The sequence below is a fragment of the Pristis pectinata genome, chromosome 1 (genome assembly GCF_009764475.1).
Source record: "Pristis pectinata isolate sPriPec2 chromosome 1, sPriPec2.1.pri, whole genome shotgun sequence".
In the NCBI taxonomy this organism is placed as follows: Eukaryota; Metazoa; Chordata; class Chondrichthyes; order Rhinopristiformes; family Pristidae; genus Pristis; species Pristis pectinata.
Window position 1 is genome coordinate 123,314,724 of NC_067405.1, and position 20,953 is coordinate 123,335,676.

Consider the following 20,953-nt stretch of genomic DNA (forward strand, 5'->3'; position numbering starts at 1 on the left):
TTTAGCCTGAATTAAATGTTGATTTTGTTTAGGTTTGGTTCACATTTAATGGAAATTTGTACAGCCCCAGCACTAGTACTTTCTACAGGGAAAAACCAGTATAAGAATTGCCAAAGGACAGCAGAAGAAAAATCTATCTGTCTCATTCCCTGCACTTCCCAACAGAGCTGACAGTTTGCCCAAAATTGGACTACAAAACCTTGGTGGATCTAGGCATTGCTGTTTAAAATGCAAAGTGCAGTGTAAAAACCTTATACCTCACTAGTTCTTTCCATTTTGCTCCTATTACAATGTAAAATGATCTTCAGACAGTCAATGTAAACAGGAGAATTCTCTGTTTGAAAGAGCCTTGATGTCGGGAGAGCAGCTTAGGGATGCAACTCCCTAGTGAGTTTGATCACACTACAACAGCTTTCAGCCCAGAACACTAGATAAATGAATTGTGGATATAATTCTCAATTTATTCTGCAACAGCTGTGGAATACCAATGGCAGGACAAGAAGTAAAATTAAAACTTGTGCCTAAGAAAGGTCATATTTTGTATCCATTATGATACTGTATGTAATATGTAGAAGCTCCGTATGCAGCGATTGGCTTCAGAGCTACGTTTGGAGAACAAAACCTGGGAGAGACAAAGGGACCATTTTTAACTTGCTGAGGTTGGTGTTAACAGAATGGTAACAATCTCAAAATAATGGTAAATTCACCGTCCTGTCAGCACCAATGTTCTATCCACTGCCATTTTGCTGGCGATTACTGTTGGGCAGCTGCAGCCTACTTTTCTAGTGGCAGGTAATTTATTGGGAAACTGAGTCTTGTGACGGGAATCGGAGTCTGGTTGTCACTCTGGGACCAAATATAGAAGCTGGATCAGATGCAATAGTCTGTATGTTTTTTGTCGTAAGCAATGACTGAAATTGCCAAAAGCTCTAACTCTAATGCTGATGTTAGTCTGTATCTGAGATGGTCCTGGGCAACAGATGAACGGCTAAAGAGAAATTGTTGACATTTCGGGTCTGATGCAGGATTTCAACCCGAAACATTGATAATTTCTTTCCTCCCACAGATGCTACTCAACCTACTGAGTTCCTCCAGCAGATTGTTGCTCTAGGAACCTCGCAACACAGGAGCTGGCAGGCCTGTATTTTGCCTGGTTTCTTCCTTTCCTGAAGTGTGTATGAGGCTGGCCCTTCACTCCTTGCAAGTAGCTTTTTGTGACCCTCTTCCCCTTCAGCTGTTCAAGCTGGTAAAACTGAATGCACTCTCCTTGCAATCATAACTTAACACATATCGGCACGTGCATTATGCAGGGGTATTAATAAAATAAAATATTAGAAATAGTTACAGCAAGAAATGACAAAGATAAGCAGCCTGTGTATGCTGCATACAAAAGAAAATAAGGATAAGGAAATGTTACTGAATAAGTGGGAAGGGATTGAAGGATTTGCTCAAAGGTCAGACTTAATGCATTTAAATTATTCATGCCTTGGGTAAGTCTGTAAAGGTTGATGGGTGTTTGTATTTTAAATTAATTTCCATTATGGATAGGCGATCCCTTGGGGTTCAGATTTCTTTACAGTTGAATCAGTATTTTTCAATAAACTGACACCAGTGCGTGATATGAGAATCTGCACTGATCAATGCCATTGGCCAGTGAAATCCTGTGAAGAATGGAGCAATCCCCAGAGATTTGACTTCACAGGATCTTCATTAACATAACCAATAGTAGAAACAATTCAACCAGTGCCAGTTTATGATGAGGATAGCAAGGAAGTAGTATTAAAAAGATCAAAATCAGAGAAAGAAGATAGAAAAGGGTGTATTCATGAGATAGTAATAGAGAGGCTTGATTCTTTATTCTTGCGAACATGAGAATATCACCATGTTCTATGAGATGAGAAACAGAGTTGATGTTTCAGGACGAAGACCAGTTCTGATAATGATTTCCAGCATTTTCCCTTTTTATTTTAGATTTCCACCATCTGCTTTTTATTTATTTTTCATCATGTTCTGTCCTTCTGTGCTATATAAGTAATATAATTGGCTGTCACTCTTATTTGTTTTGTCTTGTACTCTGCATTACAACAAAGTAAAATAATCTGGATTCACATGTATATACCAAGTTCCTTGTCCATGTCTCACGTTCTTCCTACAAAGGTACAGGTTTATTTCTATTTCTCCATCAGTTCCTATGTTTGTTTTTTTTACATGTTGCCCATTACACCACTTGAGCAACTTGTTCAGCCATTCAGTTAGATGATGGCTGATCTGTACCTTATTTTATTCTAAGTGGCCTACATTTAATTATAATGTCATGCTCTCTGATTCTAGATTCCCACCAAAGAGGACAGTTTCTCTTCATCCCATTGGCTCATTTCAAACAGATACACACTGGAATACAGGCCATGTGTTTTCAACCTGTTTTTGACAAATCAACTCTGGATGTTCAGCAAAGAAATACTTGTATAGTAAGGGCACAGCTCAAATTCACCAGATCAATGATGTGTTAAAGTGTTAATTTGTATTTCTAGTCCACTCCAGAATTCCAGTTTAATTTTTTGTTGCAATTTGTTTCTGTAAACAAGTTTTCAGTTAATTGAATAGATGCATGTCTCAGCATTAAATCGAAAGGGAAGGACCTTTGATGACACATCTGGTCAACACCTGGGGTTGTTTCATTATACCAAAGGCTTACAGTACTTACAGCTATTTAAGACACAGAAAGATTATTGGAGGGAGAAATATACGGTGAAGAACTGGCAAAATTTGAAAGCATAAAAGTTTCTTGGAAAATTGCTTGTGCTCCTTCTGCCACTTAAGCCGTGCTTCTGCGTATTCCTGACGCATGGCTTTGAGGCTTCCTTTCAATCCCAGATGCTGCTCCTCTTCTTTGAGTGGTCATGGGCCAGAGATTCCCAGGATTTGGTGCGTTTTTGCATTTTTTTCAGAGATGTTGAGCTCATTATTGAATCATTTCCTCTGTCCACCTGGTAACCTCTTCTCATGACAGCTTGGAATAGAGTGTGTTTTGGAAGTCTGTTGTTACGCATGCAAGCAACTTGGTCTGAGGAACCAACTGAACATAATTAGGTGTTCAGTGTTGTAGATTTTGTTCTGGGAGAAGGCGCCGATGCTTATCCTTCCAGTGAATTTGGAGAATTTTACAGAGACAATGTTGATGGGAAATTTCAAGTGACTTAAGGTGCCTGGTGTAGGTAGTCCAGATCTCAGAAGCATAAAGGAGGGCAGGGATCCCTGCTGCCAAGCTATGAGTTTTGTGCCAGGTCAGAGTTCTTGATCTTCAAACAACCTTTTCCTCAGAAATCCAAGGGCTGTGCTGGAAATGTGAAAGCAGCTATGAATTGATGTTGACTGCTTCTCTGTCCCTGGTGAGTTCATCCCTATCCTCAGAGGGGTGGAGCCTCAGGTGTTTGGGCCATAAGTGGCTTTGGCAGCACTGAAGGAGTGACTCATGTCATGATTATCATTCTCATCAAACCAGTCCGGGTCTTTCTTGGTAGAGAAGCTAAGGGTCTTTTGACAGGTTCCAATTCCTGAGGCCTTCCAATCAGCCCATATGCTGTGGGCTCTCTGCAGCTTCTGTTGCCAGGGAATTGACAGGTTATTGTGAGGCGCTGACTGAGAAGATCTGCCTTTGTGGGGGCTTTGAGAGCTTTGACATTGATCTTCTTGTATCAATGCCTTCCAATTTTACCACATGTGAGACAACCACTCTGCAGCTGCAGTGAATTTTAATTTTGATAGGGCATTGCAGTTGGAGGGCAGCACTTTCAAACTCTTGCATCAAAACACAATGTGGTATCAACCATGCCCAAACTCAGTGGCAAATCATCCAAAAATACCTTCCCTCCCATGCTGAAGCAATAATGCATGTATGGAGTTACAAGGGAGTTGTGGGCAGCCTGTATTTATGCTGATCATCTTTTGTCTGAAAATATGGTTTGTTGTATTTACCGTTATGTAGTTTTACATATGAACTTAATTTCATATTAATGGTGGGAGAACAAAGAAATATTTTATTAAGAACAAATTGATCCCAATGACAAACTTGTTTCTGCATTTGTATTCAAACTCATTTCCCTCTGTCATCTGTGCCCAGATAAAAAATCTCCCTCAAGAACTTCAGAACTATACTTTCAAGCTCCGAACTTCCCAACAACTGTCCATCCATTGCCCAATCATCGTCTTTCATCCAGCTTTGAAGTTCTTGCATGCAGACAAACCTTTATCTCTCCCCTCCTTGTTGTTCCCCAGATCACATAGTGAGCCAAACACCCTGTCTTCCCCCCACAGGATGTCACTCATTCTGAGAGCTTTTTCTATTCAGTGATTGAGTTGCACTGGAAAAACTCAGTGAAGCCATGATTGATGGAAGGGGTGGCCGCTTGGAGATGCAGAAACTGGGATATTGAGCTCCCAGGATCTTGGCAGTGAGTCGAAGGTCTGTGGCTTGGCAATGCCAAAGGACCTTGCTGATCCACCCAGCTTCTGACTTGAAATGGTGATAAGTACGGGCAGTTAGAGCAGTAAATGTCTGCATTCAGGTTGAACATTTCTGCCCAATGACACATTCATGGAAGTAGTGAGAGAACTGGAAAAGTAATAAGGTCAGAAAAGATAACTACACTTGACGTTGCAGGCAATGTGAGAAAGAATGCATCTTTTAAAAGCTGTAATTAGCAAGAAAGCAGATAAAACGTAAAGTGAATGGTTCAGATTCTTCTAACACTCTGCTTTTCTCTATGAAATTGTTTCTGTCATATAGGATTACTGACAATCCAGGAAAAAAATGGGCAGTTAAAATGAGCAGAGAGCATGCTATCTTCAAAATGTACAGCTCTCTGCCTCAAGACTAATGTTTCTACATTCACAACTCATGCTTTGCTGCACAGAGAGGATTATATTTTACATGCAAATTGATTCATTCTAATCAATCAGTTCACTTTCACACACACTATGCAGTCAAGCTTACTGTGAGAAACAAACATAAAAAATCATGCTGTAATTAATCCGCGAAAACAGTTCACTATCATCACATTTCCAATGCAGGGGAGAAAATTTCATAGAGTTAGATTAAGCAGTCCATTTCTGGTTGCATTTTCTTTTTGGTTATCACCACAAGTTTAAAATGTGGAGAAGAGAGATGTTAACCTTGAGCATTCTTCTATCACTGATGGATTAAGCTCTCAGTTGACACACAAAGCAGATAATGATTGCTACAAGGTCTTAGTGAGGTTGTAGGCAGGAGAAAGTAACCTGATATGGATGCCCTCTACTTCCGGAGAACATCCTTCTGTCTTGGGGGACAAAATGATACTGGAACCACACTAACCTGTGCTACCACAATCTAAACCAATCAAAAAGTAATTGGGGAGTAGAGAAAAGACAAAATCATGAGATTGTAAATCTACAGAAGAAGGGGATTATTAATCCATCTTCCTCTCTTCACTATAAAAGAACTTACCGTCCCCCAGGTGCACAATTTGGTTGTTTCTCTAACAATTTCAGAGTTCACAAATCCATCTAAAAGTCCACTGAATTGGCCACACTGTGTATGAAGAGAAATTCCAGATATCAATCTTTTAATTTGCTTTTTCTTTGCATGAATCTTGCCATACTTCCAGTTTAGAAGAAACTAGTTTATCAGATTTTCCTTTTTCTATATGGTTTACCTCATTGCCTACTTTTATAAGGTCACCTTTCTAACACCTTCCCCCATCATGCCTGCAGAACTCAGATGGAGATAATTATGAAAGACCTTGTGAGGGACGTGTCTCAAAACTACAGTATGTTTGTCTGACCATACTGCGGTTTGAGATAATTCAAATTTATTTGAGTAGTGATGTACTTGGTGGACGCTAGCTAGATGTGAGTGTATATGGATCTATTGTCTATTCCATGTTAGTGCTCTTGGATAAAACACATGCTATGAATATAGATTTTTTTTTACTTCAAGCTACTATATGTTAAATTGTATGATAATTGAATTATTTTGGCAATAATCTACCAGTTTTGCTGCACAAGTTATACAGGAATTGCAAAATTGTCTTTGTAAAATGGGATGCAGAGTTGCTCCATATATATAACTTAAAGGAACAAAGTTCATACCAGAATTTAGCCTTAATTTTATTTTGAGGATCAACTGCCTCAGCTACTACTTAGAGCAAGTGATATCCATCCTTGCTCATCCAAGCACTGCCACTTATAGATGGCTGGTGATTAGCCAATAGTGCTTCTACACACAGTGACTAAGAAAGGAAGCTAAGTCAATCCAGTTATAACTGAAAGACATCAGTCAGTTGGAACAGTACCTACGAGAAAGGGAACTTCCACTAAAACCTACCTCTTGTAGCTAGTATGATTGATTTACATATGTAACACAGGCAGTGCTTCAGATACAGAGCTGAATTGAGGATGAAAATTTCACTTGGTCTGCATTGTAAGTGTATGGATATGACCCATGCAAGATTTTAAAACAGTGGCAGGAGTCAGTCCGTTGGAGGGTTATTCCTCTCTGATTAGTTAGCAGGGTATGTCAAAATTATCTTCAAGTCATTATTTTAATCACTATTTGCAAAAGTATCTGCCTTGTGACACCTCAGAATTTGTGCTAGTACCACTAACACAGCAAAAGTATCTTCACTTTAAACGTTGGCTGGAGCTGATTGGCATTGCCACTTGAAAGCACTTGATCAAGGAACACTAAAACAACCAAAGCCATTTGTGGTTAATTTATGTTTTTTTTAATGATGATATATTTTTTGGTAGTTTAAAATATTTTTAGAACTTTACAAACTTCACAAACCAGTGGAAACAACCCAAAGGTTTCAAACCTGAAACAAATGGATTGAGTCAATATTGTTGCCCTCATTTTTAGCTTTACCAGACTTTCAAAGGCACTTCAGCAGACCTGATGAATGTGTTCCCTAAAGAAGATATTGATTTGTTTTGATGTTTGTCTAACTTTATGCCATTAATATTCTCAGCACATAACCTCACATTTAAGCTAACATTTTATTGAAACACATAATTCTGAAGGTGGAGGGATGCTGAGATGCTGCTTCCCCTGGTCGAAGAGGCATTGTCTCAGGATGAGGAGTCAGATATTTAGGACCGATCTCGGGAAGAGTTTCTTCATTTGGAGAGTCTTGGATCTTTGGAATTCTTTATCCCAGAGACTCAGTCATTTAATATGTTCAAGATAATAGATTTTTCAAATCCAGGAGAATTGAGAGAGGTTGGTGGAAAAATAGAGTTGAAGGAGGTCAGCCATGATCTTGTTGAATAACAGAGGAGGCTTAAGGGCTTGTATGTCCAATGCCTGTTCCTGTTTCTTATGTTTTATAGGACAACTTGTTAATCTACAGACAGGATTAGCATTGGAACAAACAGCCACCAGCTTTTTTCAGGGTTGTGAAGAGCAGTCACTTTCCAGCATGTTTTCATGATAACCTTTGTTTCAGACCTGGTGAGGAACTGACTGTACACAGTTTATACTTATTGCAAAATTGTCTTTGTAAAATAGATTTTGAAGTCATAGCAGATATATAACTAAAGAAAGAAAGTTCACATTAGAGACACAAGAATTTGACTTGAACTTTAGGTTCTTATTTAGAGGACCTACCACATCAGCTACAGCTTCCAGGAGGCATTACGCATCCAAGGGCCACCATTTACAGATGATTACCGACTGATTCGCCAACAACACCACTGGTGTTGGATGAATTACAGGTAGTGATGAGTCAGCTTACCAGAGCGAGATAGGACACCTGGTTGAGTGGTGCCGCAACAACAACCTCTCGCTCAGTGTCAGTAAAACTAAAGAGCTGATTGTTGACTTCAGGAAGGGCAAGGAGGGTGAACATGCACCAGTCTACACTGGGGGATTGGCAGCAGAGAAGGTCAGCAGATTTAAATTCCTGGGCGTTAACATATCAGATGACCCATCCTGAGCCCAGCACATAGATACAATCGCAAGGAAAGCTCACCAGTGTCTTTACTTTCTTACGAGGTTAAGAAGGTTCAGCTTGTCACCGAACCCTCTAACAAACTTCTACAGATGTACTATTGAAAGTGTACTGACTGGTTGCATCATGGTCTGGTACAGCAATTCAAATGCACAGGAACGTAACAAGCTGCAGAGAGTAGTGGACTCAGCCCAATACATTATGCGAACATCCCTCTCCACCATCAGTAGTATCTACATGAGGCACTCCCTCAAGAAGGCAACATCCATCATCAAAGATCCCCACCATCCCATCCATGTCATCTTCTCGCAGCTACCAGCAGGCAGGAGGTACAGAAGCCTAAAGTCCCACACCACCAGGTTCAAGAATAGCTATTTCCCTTCAACCATTCAATTCCTGAACCAACCAGCACAACCCTGATCACTACAGTTTAGCAACACCTTGACCACTTTGATCACTTTGCACTAAAATGGACTTTGATTTTTTTGTTCTAATTGTGTTCTTTCTTGTAAAAATTGTGTTTTATTTATGGTTAATTTATGTTTTTCTTGTGAATGTTGCTTATATGATGCTATGTCCCTGTGATGCTGCTGCAAGTAAGAATTTCGTCGCACCTGTGCATACATGTACTTGTACATATGACAATAAACTCGACTTTGACTTTGACTGGTGATTGGCCAATAGTATTCCTATCCACTGACAGTAAAACCAGAAGGCTTGGTCAATCTAATGATAACGGATAGACATCAATAGATGGAGCAGGACTTTCAAGAAAATGAAGTTGATTAGCTGTGCATTGTCATTATCCTATAAGGGGAGGGTGATCTGCTCATCCAGGATACCTCCCAATTACTGAAAATGACCCCTGGGACAGGTAGAGTTTGGTCTTCAGTCTCTACGTATAAGGCATCACCTGGAAAGTGCTGTTTAAATTATGTTCCCTTAAATTAAGTTTGAGTTCAACTATATTTTCTGTGATTCCTATTTCCCTTTATTCTCTACTTTATAAGTATGTTTGCAGTTTTGGTTTCCTTACCTAGAAGCCATGTGCTTGCCTGAAAGACAATACAATTAAGATACATTGGATCGCCAAGGTGAGAGGGTTGTTCTGGGGAGAAATTGAGCCAACTGCACCTACATTTCTTAGAACTTGGGTGATTTCAAAAAATAATATTCTAAATTCTTAAGGGCTTGACAATGGGGGTGCTGAGAAAATGTTTCCCCGAGCTGGAAAGCCTCAAACCAGGTGTCAGAGTTTCAGAATAAGGAGTCAGTGGCTAGGACAGAAATGAGAAGAATTTTATTAACTCAGGAACTGTGAATTTTTGGAATTCTCTACCCTGAAGCACTATGTTGTGTCGTGAGTATATTCAAGGGAACTGAGGATGAGCTTGAAGGTGCAGTTCAGGTAGAAGATCAGCCGTGGATTTAATTAATGCTGGAATATGCACAAAGGCCAAATGGTCTACACTGCTCCATTTGTTTTGTCATTATGTTCCAGAGACAACTTCAAACAATACCAGCTAACTTATTACTGAAACTCTTTTGCGTTCCATTATGAACCCCTACTTATCAGTTTCATTACAGCACCACTCAACTCCTGATTACCTCTTGTGTAAATCTCATTCCATACCATGATTTGCTTGACTGCTCATTACATGCAAGTCTTTAAGGGTCATTGATCCACATTTGTATATGGAAGAATGTTACCCTGTATTGCTACGTGATGGAGGGACAGAAGGATCCATTGTTTGGATGCCATCATTTGTTAATAATCCTTAACATACCATGAATTAACCTGCACTTTCTCTGTCATTGTTTGCCCTAGATGTACAAAAGAAAAAGTTCACTGTATGCAAAGAATGTGAATAAGCTTTTGTGCAACTGTAATAATCTCTCTTCTTCTCAGGTAAAGCTTATCCTCCTGAATTCTATTACGATACACCCAACCCACTTTGGCAAAATCGAGCCCGAGTCTATTCCTACATGCTGCAGTGGACCCAGATGAATCCTAATGCCGTTGACCGTATCCTAGCATATCGTTTGGGGATTAGGCAGGTATGAAAATTTGAAGTTCTGTTTTCACCCTAAGGAATATTTGTGCTGATCATTAAGAACCTCCCCTTTTAAAATAGTGAAGTTGAACTGCTTATGCATGTGCTGTTAATTCGTTTGGTTGCCCTGTGACAGAGCTTTGATGTGAGGGAGTTTAAAAGTTTAATGTGTAAACAATTCATTATTTCAGTACACAAAAGACGTTGTGAAGAAATATTGTGACCTCTTGTATGTGCAGCAATAAATAAACTCACAGTTACAATAGAATTGCTACCGTTGATAATTGCCGCTCATGGAATTACAATGATTTATCCAACTAACCAACATACAAGATTATGCAGGAGAGTTTTTTTGTAATTGCCTCAGCAAGCATCCTGACATAGCTTCTGAAATTTGTGACAGGTTTCATGAGTTTGCATCTGCATACAAAAGAAATTGTAGCCATTTGTATTACAACATCGCACAGTTCAGTCACTGTATGTGTTTAATAGTGACTTTCTTTCATCTTGAGATATACTAGCTAAAAGTGACATCTGTGAAAAAAGATGGAAGTTCAGCATAAAACACAAATTAATATGTCACATTCTGACATAAATTATGAAGAAAATAACTGTGGGGAGTAAGCCACTTGGCCAGATCCACTTGAATTGAGGAAGAAACAATAGCTTCCATTACCAAACTCTGCAAATGATTTGAAAACTACCTTTTCATCAGTAGATTTACCTTTACCTCTGTTGAAGATAGTCTTGCTGCCTCTTATGCCTGATGTAAATATTGAGCAACAATTATAATTCTATCTTCAGTTGTTTAAGCAAGGTAATTGTGCCAGAAGAGTATCACTTTGATACTTTCCTCATATGCGTGAATTCTGTGTTTCATGGGCTATCTGCATAACCACATCTTGCATTAAGCATCCACATCTCTGTCAATGGAAAAGGTGCCTGTGAATTCTGCAGAAGATCCAAGGGATTCCTGCAATGGGTTTTAATTAGTATTGTTGTCTTTAGTTTTTTTTTGTTCTGTTCTTGAGATGTGGGCATCAGTATCAGGGTCGGTATTTATTACCCACCTTTCATTGCCCTTGAAAAGGTTGTGATGAATCATTCTTGTGGCACTACAGTTTTTCTGGTGAACATACATGTATGGTGCTATTGAGGAGGGAGTTCCAGGATTTAAGATCGGCGACATATTTCCATGTCAGGATTGTGTGTGACTTAGGAATTTGCAGGTGGTGGTGTTTCTCATGTCTCTGCTGACTTGTTCGAGGTTTAGGTTTCTGAAACTTCACTAGGGTTAAAGTTGCACCATCAAATCTTGAAGCACTTGGGTCGAAGTGAGCCTGCATACTTCAAGCTGTGTTCAGGAATTGGTTGAGGTCCTTCATTTACTGGATTTCCTCACGTGCCTCTGCCTTGTGGTTAATTGTGACCACAGGAGCCAAAGTATTGAGTTGACTGAGGTTCAAGTTTGCCACACAACAGATTTCAGGTGAACGCCGGCAAGGCAAGTCTGGATACTTGTGAGCTATTGAACTCAGTGAGGTGGTACACAAGGGCATGTCCAAAGCATTAATTCAAATGCTCCCCAGCTTGTGCTCATCAGTTCCTGGACCATATCCCCCTTGTCTTTGTAGAAGGTTGGCATGAAGTGTAGCTTCACTCTCCTATGTGGTTATGTTGAATAGTGTTGTCACAGAATATTATTCTCAGAGTCTGGTCTGCATTTCTGCTATCATATTGCAATGCAGTACATTTATTTTTGTTTGATTCCATTTCTGGAATTATTCTGTGTAAATAACAGAAAGCAGATCCTTCTCTCTAACAGATGGTTTAATGTCTGAGCTATAATGAATTTAGATGGTCTTAAGCCAGTTCCCCTGTGAACATATCCATTATATGAAACAGCTTACTGAGGCTACACAGATAGTTAATGTGAGAGATGTTAATGCGCAGTGAGTGGTACAGCAGGTCTGCTCATTTGAGCCTGCAGTTGAAGCTGTTTATTTGGCACAGTGCAGAGAGAAAACAAAGTTGTACTTTGAAAACCCAGAAAAAGATGTTCATCAGAAAAGTTGCACATTTTCTGTGATAAACTTATGCAGAAAGAGTTTGATGTCATCAATGCATCGTGATTGGTTCAGCAGAAGATCGGTCAGTTCTGAATTGAGAAGTCATAGGTTCAAGTTCCACTCCAGACCCTCAAGCACATAATTTAGCTGTTAAAAGCAGAAAATACTCAGGTACAGGTCCTCCCCACATTATGGCAGGGCTCCCTTTCTGTGAACTGTTCGTAACCCGGACAGTTCACAAGTTGGAAATGTGGTCGCAGACTGAGTTCCCAGATGGCAGAAGATGCCTGCAGCCCCACAGCAGCCTGCAGATCCATCCCATCGATCTCCCAAATCTCGATCATATGTACAGGCTGTACATAAGTTGGGCACTTGTAACCTGGGGAGGACCTGTATTAGTCTGATATCGGTAGTAGAGAAAGAAATGGTAACAGGGCACCTAGAAAATAACAACAGGATTGGGATAGGACAATGTTTTGCACGAGGAGAAATTAAGCAGACTGGTCTTGTGTTTAGCAGAATGGGAGGTGATCTCAGTGACACGTATAAAAGGGGCCCCACAGGTTGTAGATGTGGCCCCGGCCAGGGTGGCGAAAACCAGGAGTCACAGCCTCAAAATGAGGGGTCGGTCATTCAGGACAGAAATGAGGAGAAATTTCTTCAGCCGGAAGTCAATGTATCTTAGGAATTCTCTACCCAAGGGGGCTGTGGAGGCTCTGTTGCTGAGTATAGCTACCAAGGGAATCAAGAAAAATTGGGTTAGTGGAGGCAAATGGCACTGAGGTTGAAGATCTGTCATGATCTATCTTAATGCTAGAACAGGCATGAGGAGGTGAATGGTCTTTTCCTGTTTCTATTTCTTGTGTCCTTATGGGTCAGGAAGAGAGAAACAGAACCAATGTTTCAGATTGATACATCAGCTAGATAGACACTTCAGTGAGATTATGAGGGAGTGTTGTACTCTCAGATACGTTCAGATTAGATATTAAACTGAGGCTTTGGGTTGCATTTATAAGATCCATTTATGCCCTCAGAAGAAGTGCAACATTTATCCCTGAATCAAGAGAATAAAAGACAATGTCATTGTATTAATCAAAGCTTCCTCCCCACAAAATCACTCACTGACCTTACACTGCAAAAAAATTCAGCACTTCAAAAGGGCTAAACTTCAGCTAATATTAATGGTTTTCTCTCTCAGCAACTGTCCTCTTCCCTTTCAAATCTTCCATTAACATTTCTCTTAAAAAAAACAATCCTTGACTTCTCCATCCTTGAAAGCAAGTGCCCCATCTTCAACCTTCCTGCCATTTACACAATCTTTGACTGTGCTCTAGCCTTCTAAATGTGTGCTTGTTTGTATCCCTCCAGCCAGCTTTCTGTCCACGCCACAGTACTCGGGCAGGTCCAACCAAGGTCAACAATGATGTTTCTAACCTAATCTTCCTTGACCTTCTCAACCAGTCTACAGCCTCTGGCATGGTTGATCACCCCATCTTTGTCTAGTTGTGTGGCATTACACTTGCCACTTCTCATTTTGTCGATCCAGTCCCACCTTGAGAATTGCCTGCTGTGGCTTCTCTTCCCAAATCCCTTCCTTCTGGTATCCCACCTTTTGGCCCCTGATATTTCTGATCTAAATGCCGACTCTATCCATGTCAACTTCAACATGCACACTGATGTCACACAACTTTAACTTGCACCTCATCTTGTGATCCTCCACTATCCATATTGTTAGATTGTCTGTCCAACGTTCTGCTTCTAAATTTTAATTTAAAATTAATATTCAAATTTTATTTACAGCGTGGTAACAGGCCCTTCCGGCCCAACGAGTCCGCGCCGCCCATTTTTTAAACCCAATTAACCTACCCGTATGTCTTTGCTATGTGGGAGGAAACTGGAGCACCCGGAGGAAACCCACGCAGACACGGGAGAACTTACAAACTCCTTACAGACAGCGACGGGAATCGGACCCCGATTGCTGGCGCTGTAATAGTGTTGCACTAACCGCTACGCTACCATGCCGCAGAAGTTTCCTTCAACAAAATACTGGGCCAACTGAAGCCATTGATTTTGCTCTCCGCCGCAAGAAACTGCAGAGAGTTGTGGACACAGCCCAGCGCGTCACGGACACTAGCCTCCCCTCCTTGGACTTTGTCTTTACCTCTCACTGCCTTGGCGAAGCAGCCAGCATAATCAAAGACCCCGCCCACCCGGGTCATTCTCTCTTCTCTCCTCTTCCATCAGGTAGAAGATACAGGAGCCTGAGGGCACATACCACCTGACTTAAGGACAGCTCCTACCCCACTGTGATAAGACTATTGAACGATTCCCTTACATGATGAGATGGACTCTGACCTCATGATCTACCTTGTTGTGACCTTGCACCTTATTGCACTAAACTTACCCTGTAGCTGTAACACTTTACCCTGTACTGTTATTGTTTTTACCTGTACTACATCAATGCACTCTGTACTACCTCAATGCACTCTGTACTAACTCAATGTAACTACACTGTGTAATAAATTGACCTGTACGATCGGTATGCAAGACAAGTTTTTCACTGTACCTCGGTACAAGTGACAATAATAAACCAATACCAATACCAATGTATTCTGATCCCTGGCCAGTGACAAGATCCTCTATGTCTGGCAACAGTTTGAAACTGAACTAGGGCGCATGCAGTACTGGTGTTGCATTTAACCCCACGATGAGCTTCTGACCACATTTCCCTGCTACTGCTGAGCTACATATTACCTCTGGAGCATAACGTGACTCTGCCCATGCCTCAGCCCACCTTCTATTGAAAGCATTGTCCTGTTTTACCTTTAAGTATGAATATTTCAATGCACTCCTGACTGGCTTTTCTCATTCAGAACCCTGCAGCCTCTGTCCTAAGTTCTACAGTACCAGTCACCCATTATTCTCCTACTTGCTCTCCTTTGTGAGTGCTGGTGAAGTAATATCTCAGTTTTAATAACTCCATCTCTATTTTCAAATCCATCCACAATATCACTCTTCCCTATTTTATAACTTTTTGCCTCTGGGATATCTGCTTTTCTCCATTTCTGGTCTCCATTTCATCGTTCCACAAAAGGCAGCACTACCTTGAGGTGCCATGGTTGTAAGCTGTGCAGTTCCTTCCCAAACCTTAGCACCTCTTTACCTTTATTTCTGTGTGTAAAATTGGAATTGCAATTGGTTTATTGTTGTCACTTGTACCTAAACTTGTCTTGCATACTGTTGATACAGATCAATTCATTACACAGTGCATTGAGGTAATACAAGATAAAACAATGTAGAATAAAATGTAACAGCTACAAAGAAAGTGCATTGCAGGTAGACAATAAGGTGCAAGGTCACAACGAGGTAGATTATGAGGTCAAGAGTCCATTTTATCGTACTATGGAACCATTCAATAGTCGTATAACAGTGGGATAGCTGTCCTTGAGCCTGGTGGTACGTGCTTTCAGGCTTTTGTATCTTCTGCCCGATGGGAGGGGGAGAGATGGGAGAATGTCCGGAGTGGGTGGGGTCTTTGATTATGCTGGCTGCTTTGCCGAGGCAGTGAGAAGTATAGACAGAGTCCATGGAGGGGAGGCTGGTTTCTGTGATGTGCTGAGCTGTGACCACAACTCTCTGCAGTTTCTTGAGGTCATGGGCAGAGCAGTTGCCATACCAGGCCATGATGCATCCAGATAGGATGCTTTCTATGGTGCATCAATAAAAATTGGTGAGGGTCAAAGGGGACATGCCAAATTTATTTTGCCTCCTGAGGAAGCAGAGGCACTGGTGTCCATGTGTTTTGACCAGGACAGGCTATTGGTGATGTTCACTCCTAGGAACTTGAAGCTCTCAATCCTCTCGACCTCAGCACTGTTGATGTAGACAGGTGCATGTGCACCGCCCCCTTTCCTGAAGTCAATGACCAGCTCTTCTGTTTTGCTGACATTGAGGGAAAGGTGGTTGTCACAACAGCATGCCACTAGGCTCTCTATCTCCTTCCTGTATTCTGACTCATCATTATTTGAGATCTGGCCCACTACAGTGATATCATCTACAAACTTGTAGATGGAATTAGAGCAGAATTTGGCCACGCAGTCATAAGTATATAGGGAGTAGAGTAGGGGTCTGAGAACACAGCCTTGTGGGGCACCAGTGTTGAGAATAATCGTGGCGGAGGTCTTGCTGCCTGTCCTTACTGATTGCAGTTTGTTGGTCAGGAAGTCAAGGATCCAGTTGCAAAGGAAGGTGTTGAATCCCAGGTCTTGGAGTTTGGTGATGAGTTTGCTTGGAATTATAGTATTGAAGGTGGAGCTGTAGTTAATAAGCAATAGTCTAACGTAGTTTAGTAGTCTGAAATGCTCCTTAAAACCTCTTTGATCAAGCTTTTGGTCATCTGCCCTCATACCTCCACATACATCCTCGTGCCAAATTTTATTTAGCATTGCATTTATGAAGAACTTTCTGTTGGCTTTTAGGTGCTTTGGGAAGCCCATATCTTTATTAAAAACATAGTGAAAATACGAATTCTTTCTTTCTCAAAATGTTAATAATCTTAAACTTTAAAAAGTAATTTCTTTACAGTTTATAAATATCATTCTGCTTCATAGACCCAGCGTCTGTTTTGTATTGAGTTTCACTGTATAGAATGTCCATGAAAAATTGTAGGAATGTAATTTAAATTCATTTCACTTATATAGATTTGTTTTTTTTTAATCCATTAGTTACCAATGAGCTTAATATTGGATACTGGAAAGATTTGTGTTTCCTTTGTACAGAACGCCACAGACCAGAATAAGATTGCTTTCATATTGCTATTTTAGACTTTCCAAAGTATCAAAGCAGGAGAAATGTGTGGAACAATAAAAACCCATCAAGCACACTCTTCCCAGTTGTCCATGCATTATTGATTTCTCAGAATTTATTTATTCCCATGAGAGGTCAATAACCAGAAGCACAACCTCTGTAAATAAAAATGGTATTTTTCCTTAGCCTCAAGTGGCAATTCAAGAAAACATTGGGATATCAATCTAACATGAGAATGTGAGAATTATTCAAAACTGGCTGCTTTATTCCATAAATACTATTTCCATGATCCCAATAGGATTAGAACAATAGTATTTGGTAGAGTACTTCTGGCAGTGTGTAATTCAATTCTTTTCATGCCAGATATTCATCAAAAATTTATGGAGAACATCCGGACTTGAATGTACAAATTCTCTAGATGTGAATTAAGGAACTTGAATGAGAAATATTTGAAAGACTAAAGTTATAATCCTATAGAAATTTCTTAGCATTTGAAATTCAATTTTGACGAGGTTCTCCCAATCCTGGTCTCTTTGTTATGTCAATCCCAGCCAAGTCCTGACCCTCAGCTTTGGGATTCTCTCTGTTCACCGTTCTACCTCTGTCTCTTCTTGCAAGTCATTCCTTAAAGACCATCTCTTTGACAAGACTGGTAATCTCTTTTTTTATATGACCCAGAGCTAATTTTGTCTGATGATTCTTTTATGAAGCAACTTGGAATATTTTGCTGCAATAAATGTGTTTTTAGAGCATCTTTAGTTTTTGAAGAATCATAGCCTTCTGTTCCTGTTTCATATATTCCGAGAAATGCAATGCTAAAAATAATCGCAACTCATAACCATCCTATTTGTAGGGATCATGTTGCTTGCCTTTCTTTAATTGCAAACTTGTTAAATAAGGATGTTCACAGAGGCCTGGATCATCCACTTTAAAAACTCTCAGTAGTCTTCTGACCTGCCGATATTCACCTATAAAACTGGGCAGATGATTGCAACTCTTGATTGGAGGCAAAGGTCCGGATCTTGCCCTCAACTGATCACTTCTCTCCAGGCAATTGTGTTCTGCCACTGGCTTCCTCATGGAGTTCAATAGGGGTTCAAATACTAGGTTGTTTTCCTACTTGTTGATTAAATTGAGTTAATATTAATATATTATTTCTTATTATTTTTCAGTATTCATAAGCGCTTTTTTATCACTTTTTAATAATTGTTTTAAAATACACTTTGTTCAAAATACACTATATTTTGACTGTTTCAGAGACAGTCAAAAGTCAAAATCAAGTTTATTGTCATATGCGCAAGTACATGTATGCATAGGTACAATGAAAAACTTACTTGCAGCAGCATCACAGGCACATTGCATCAGATACACAACATTCACAAGAAAAGCATAAATTATACAAGAAAGAACACAATCAGAAGCAAAAAATTACAAAGACTATTGTAGTGCAAAGTGGTCATGGTGAGGTCATAATTAGGGTTGTGCAGATTGGTTCAAGAACCGAATGGATGAAGGGAAGTAGCTTTTCTTGAACCTGGTGGTGTAGGACTTCAGGGTTCTGTACCTCCTGCCTGATGGTAGCTACGAGAAGATGGCATGACCCAGATGGTGGGGATCTATGATGATAGATGTTGCCTTCCTGAGGCAGCGCCTCATGTAGATACTTCTGATGGAGTCTTGCCAAATAGCTGGGAGCCAGCTGCTTGGGCACTCAGTTGCATTCAGACACTCGCTCCAGTTAAAAGTGGGTTTTGAGTGCAGATGACCAGTGAGTTTGGGTCATCAGCCACCAGGATATCTGGGTCATTATGCTCTGTGCTGTTTAATTGCAATTTAATTAAATACAAACTTTTGATTTTAATTTTCTGGAAGCTAATTGTTCAAATCAGTAACACAGTTGAGGCTATTGATGGTGACAGACTGGGACAGTTTAAACAATAATACTAGGGATAGCCTAAACATATAACTAAACTAGCTGCATGTATTAGTGAAACACCAATCTAACTGCAAATCATTTAAAACACCACCAGTTCACTAAGCAATAATTTTGGTGCTGGACTGACTGACTGACTGAAATTTACCAGCAAGTCAAGGAACAATAAGCTGCATCTCTGTAACATCCAAAACGTAGGAATAGTTTCCAACAGTATGAGTGGAAGTGATTTGGAGCATGTCATTCACAATGAGACAAATTCAGTTTTGCACTGTGCTTAGAGAAAAGCTTCTTTAGTAATCTGAGACTTGGTGAAATAGCTTTTTGACATAATTCCAAAGGCTGTAATCCTCGTGGTAATCCTTCTCAATGGAGCTGCCGCATTAATTGCAAAACTTTTCTCAATTCTAATGACAGTTTTGGAGTGTAGACTTGTTGAACCAGAGCCGTGCTTTATACAATAATACCTATACGGCACATTTCAATTTAATTACACAGCAACAAAGACTTCATGGCAAAATGTCACTTTGAGCTCTCAGGTTTTGTTTACAGTTGAGTTTTCTCCTCTGTTTTAAACTGCATGGCGCTTGGTATAAACAGACAAGCACATGTGGAGTTCTTTGTTTTCAAAAAATGTAAACAATTTTATTTAATCTCTTTATAGAAGAAAGATTTTCAGAGACCAACTTTAATGAAGGTCAGAAACATGAATTTATGGATGTTTTAAATGAAACAGGGAAGTTGTACTGAGGCTGAGAAGAATGTGATGCCAGGAAAAGGAGGGAGTAGGTAACATGAAGAAAGCTGGGAACCGGAAAATAACTTTGAACAAGAGAAAGTAAGACACTTAGTCCGTGGTGTCGTTTTGGCACTGGACAGCAATACAAGAGCTAAATAAAGAAATATTAGGAAAAAATTGCAAAGGAGAATGACTGTCCAGCAAAAAGTGAGATTTAGTTTGAATGCGTTGTGGAGTAGGTTACTTTTGCACTTCAGACTGCAATGAACGGCAGAGATTGGGTATCAGATTGAGGAGTTATATGGACGTAATGTAACAGTTGAAGCGTTGTAATTCTGTAACTGGTTATCTATGGTCACAGCTGAACCTCTTCATATCGAAACATAGTTTTAATTCTCATCCTCTTCCAAGCAAATCTATTCTACTTTGTACAATTTGATTCTGCCTGCCTTGTATTTCTTTATTATTGTTTTGGGAATAAATTCTATGGGCAATTTTTTGAACCATTATTGCCGTAGATAAAGTACATTTCCTGGAACAAGAACAGAAAAGCTGAAAAAATTCACTAGTCAAGCAGCACCTGTATAAAGAAAAAACAGTTCACGTTTTGGGTCAGTGATCCTTTTTCTGAACTTGGGGGGAAAGTGGTTTACAGTTTTCAAAGCAGAACTCAGGGGGATGATGAGGTATAAATAAAAAATGACATATTAAGACAGATCAGGTGATAAGGAGCATGCATACTGATCATTAACGAAGCATTTTATAGAAATAGGGTGAGAAAGGGAACACATGAACTCAAAAATTGAGCAGTGAGACAAGTTTTTCACTGTACCTTGGTACAAGTGACAATAATAAACCAATACCAATACCAAGAGTAGGCCACCATATCCTTCAAACCTGCCCCACCATTCAATGTGATCATGGCTGATCTATACTGGTCTCAACTCCGTCTCAACAGGTTACTCTGTGCCGTAACCCTCAATTCCTCAAACTTTTAAATATTTATCCCTCATAATGATATAAGCATGATAATGGGAAACAATGAGAGAGCAGTTTACCTGACATTGGAGAATTCAATGTTCACTCCAGAAGGCTGCAGCCCCTAAATGGAAGATGAGCTGTTGTTCCTCTAGTTTACATCGGGCCTCACTATGGCAGTGGAGAAGCCACAGACAAACAGGTCGGAATTGGAACGAGAATGGGATTGAGCAATAAAGTGACATGCAACAGCAAGCTCAGGACTGTGCGTAGGTATTCCACAGAGCAATCACCCAATCTGTGTTTAACCTCCAATGTAGAATAGGCCGCATTATGAACACCAAATGCAGTTGGCCAGATTGGAAGAAGGGCAAGGGAATCACTGC

The 20,953-nt window shown here is 40.1% G+C and overlaps 1 protein-coding gene across 1 annotated transcript in view; it reads left to right on the forward strand.

The window, feature by feature from the left end:
- mdga2a (MAM domain containing glycosylphosphatidylinositol anchor 2a) overlaps positions 1–20,953 on the forward strand; it is a 652,262-nt gene that overhangs the window by 496,806 nt on the left and 134,503 nt on the right. Inside the window, exon 11 of the mRNA XM_052017769.1 lies at positions 9,898–10,046. Within this exon, the coding sequence (XP_051873729.1) occupies positions 9,898–10,046 (149 nt within the window). The remainder of the gene's footprint in view (positions 1–9,897; positions 10,047–20,953) is intronic.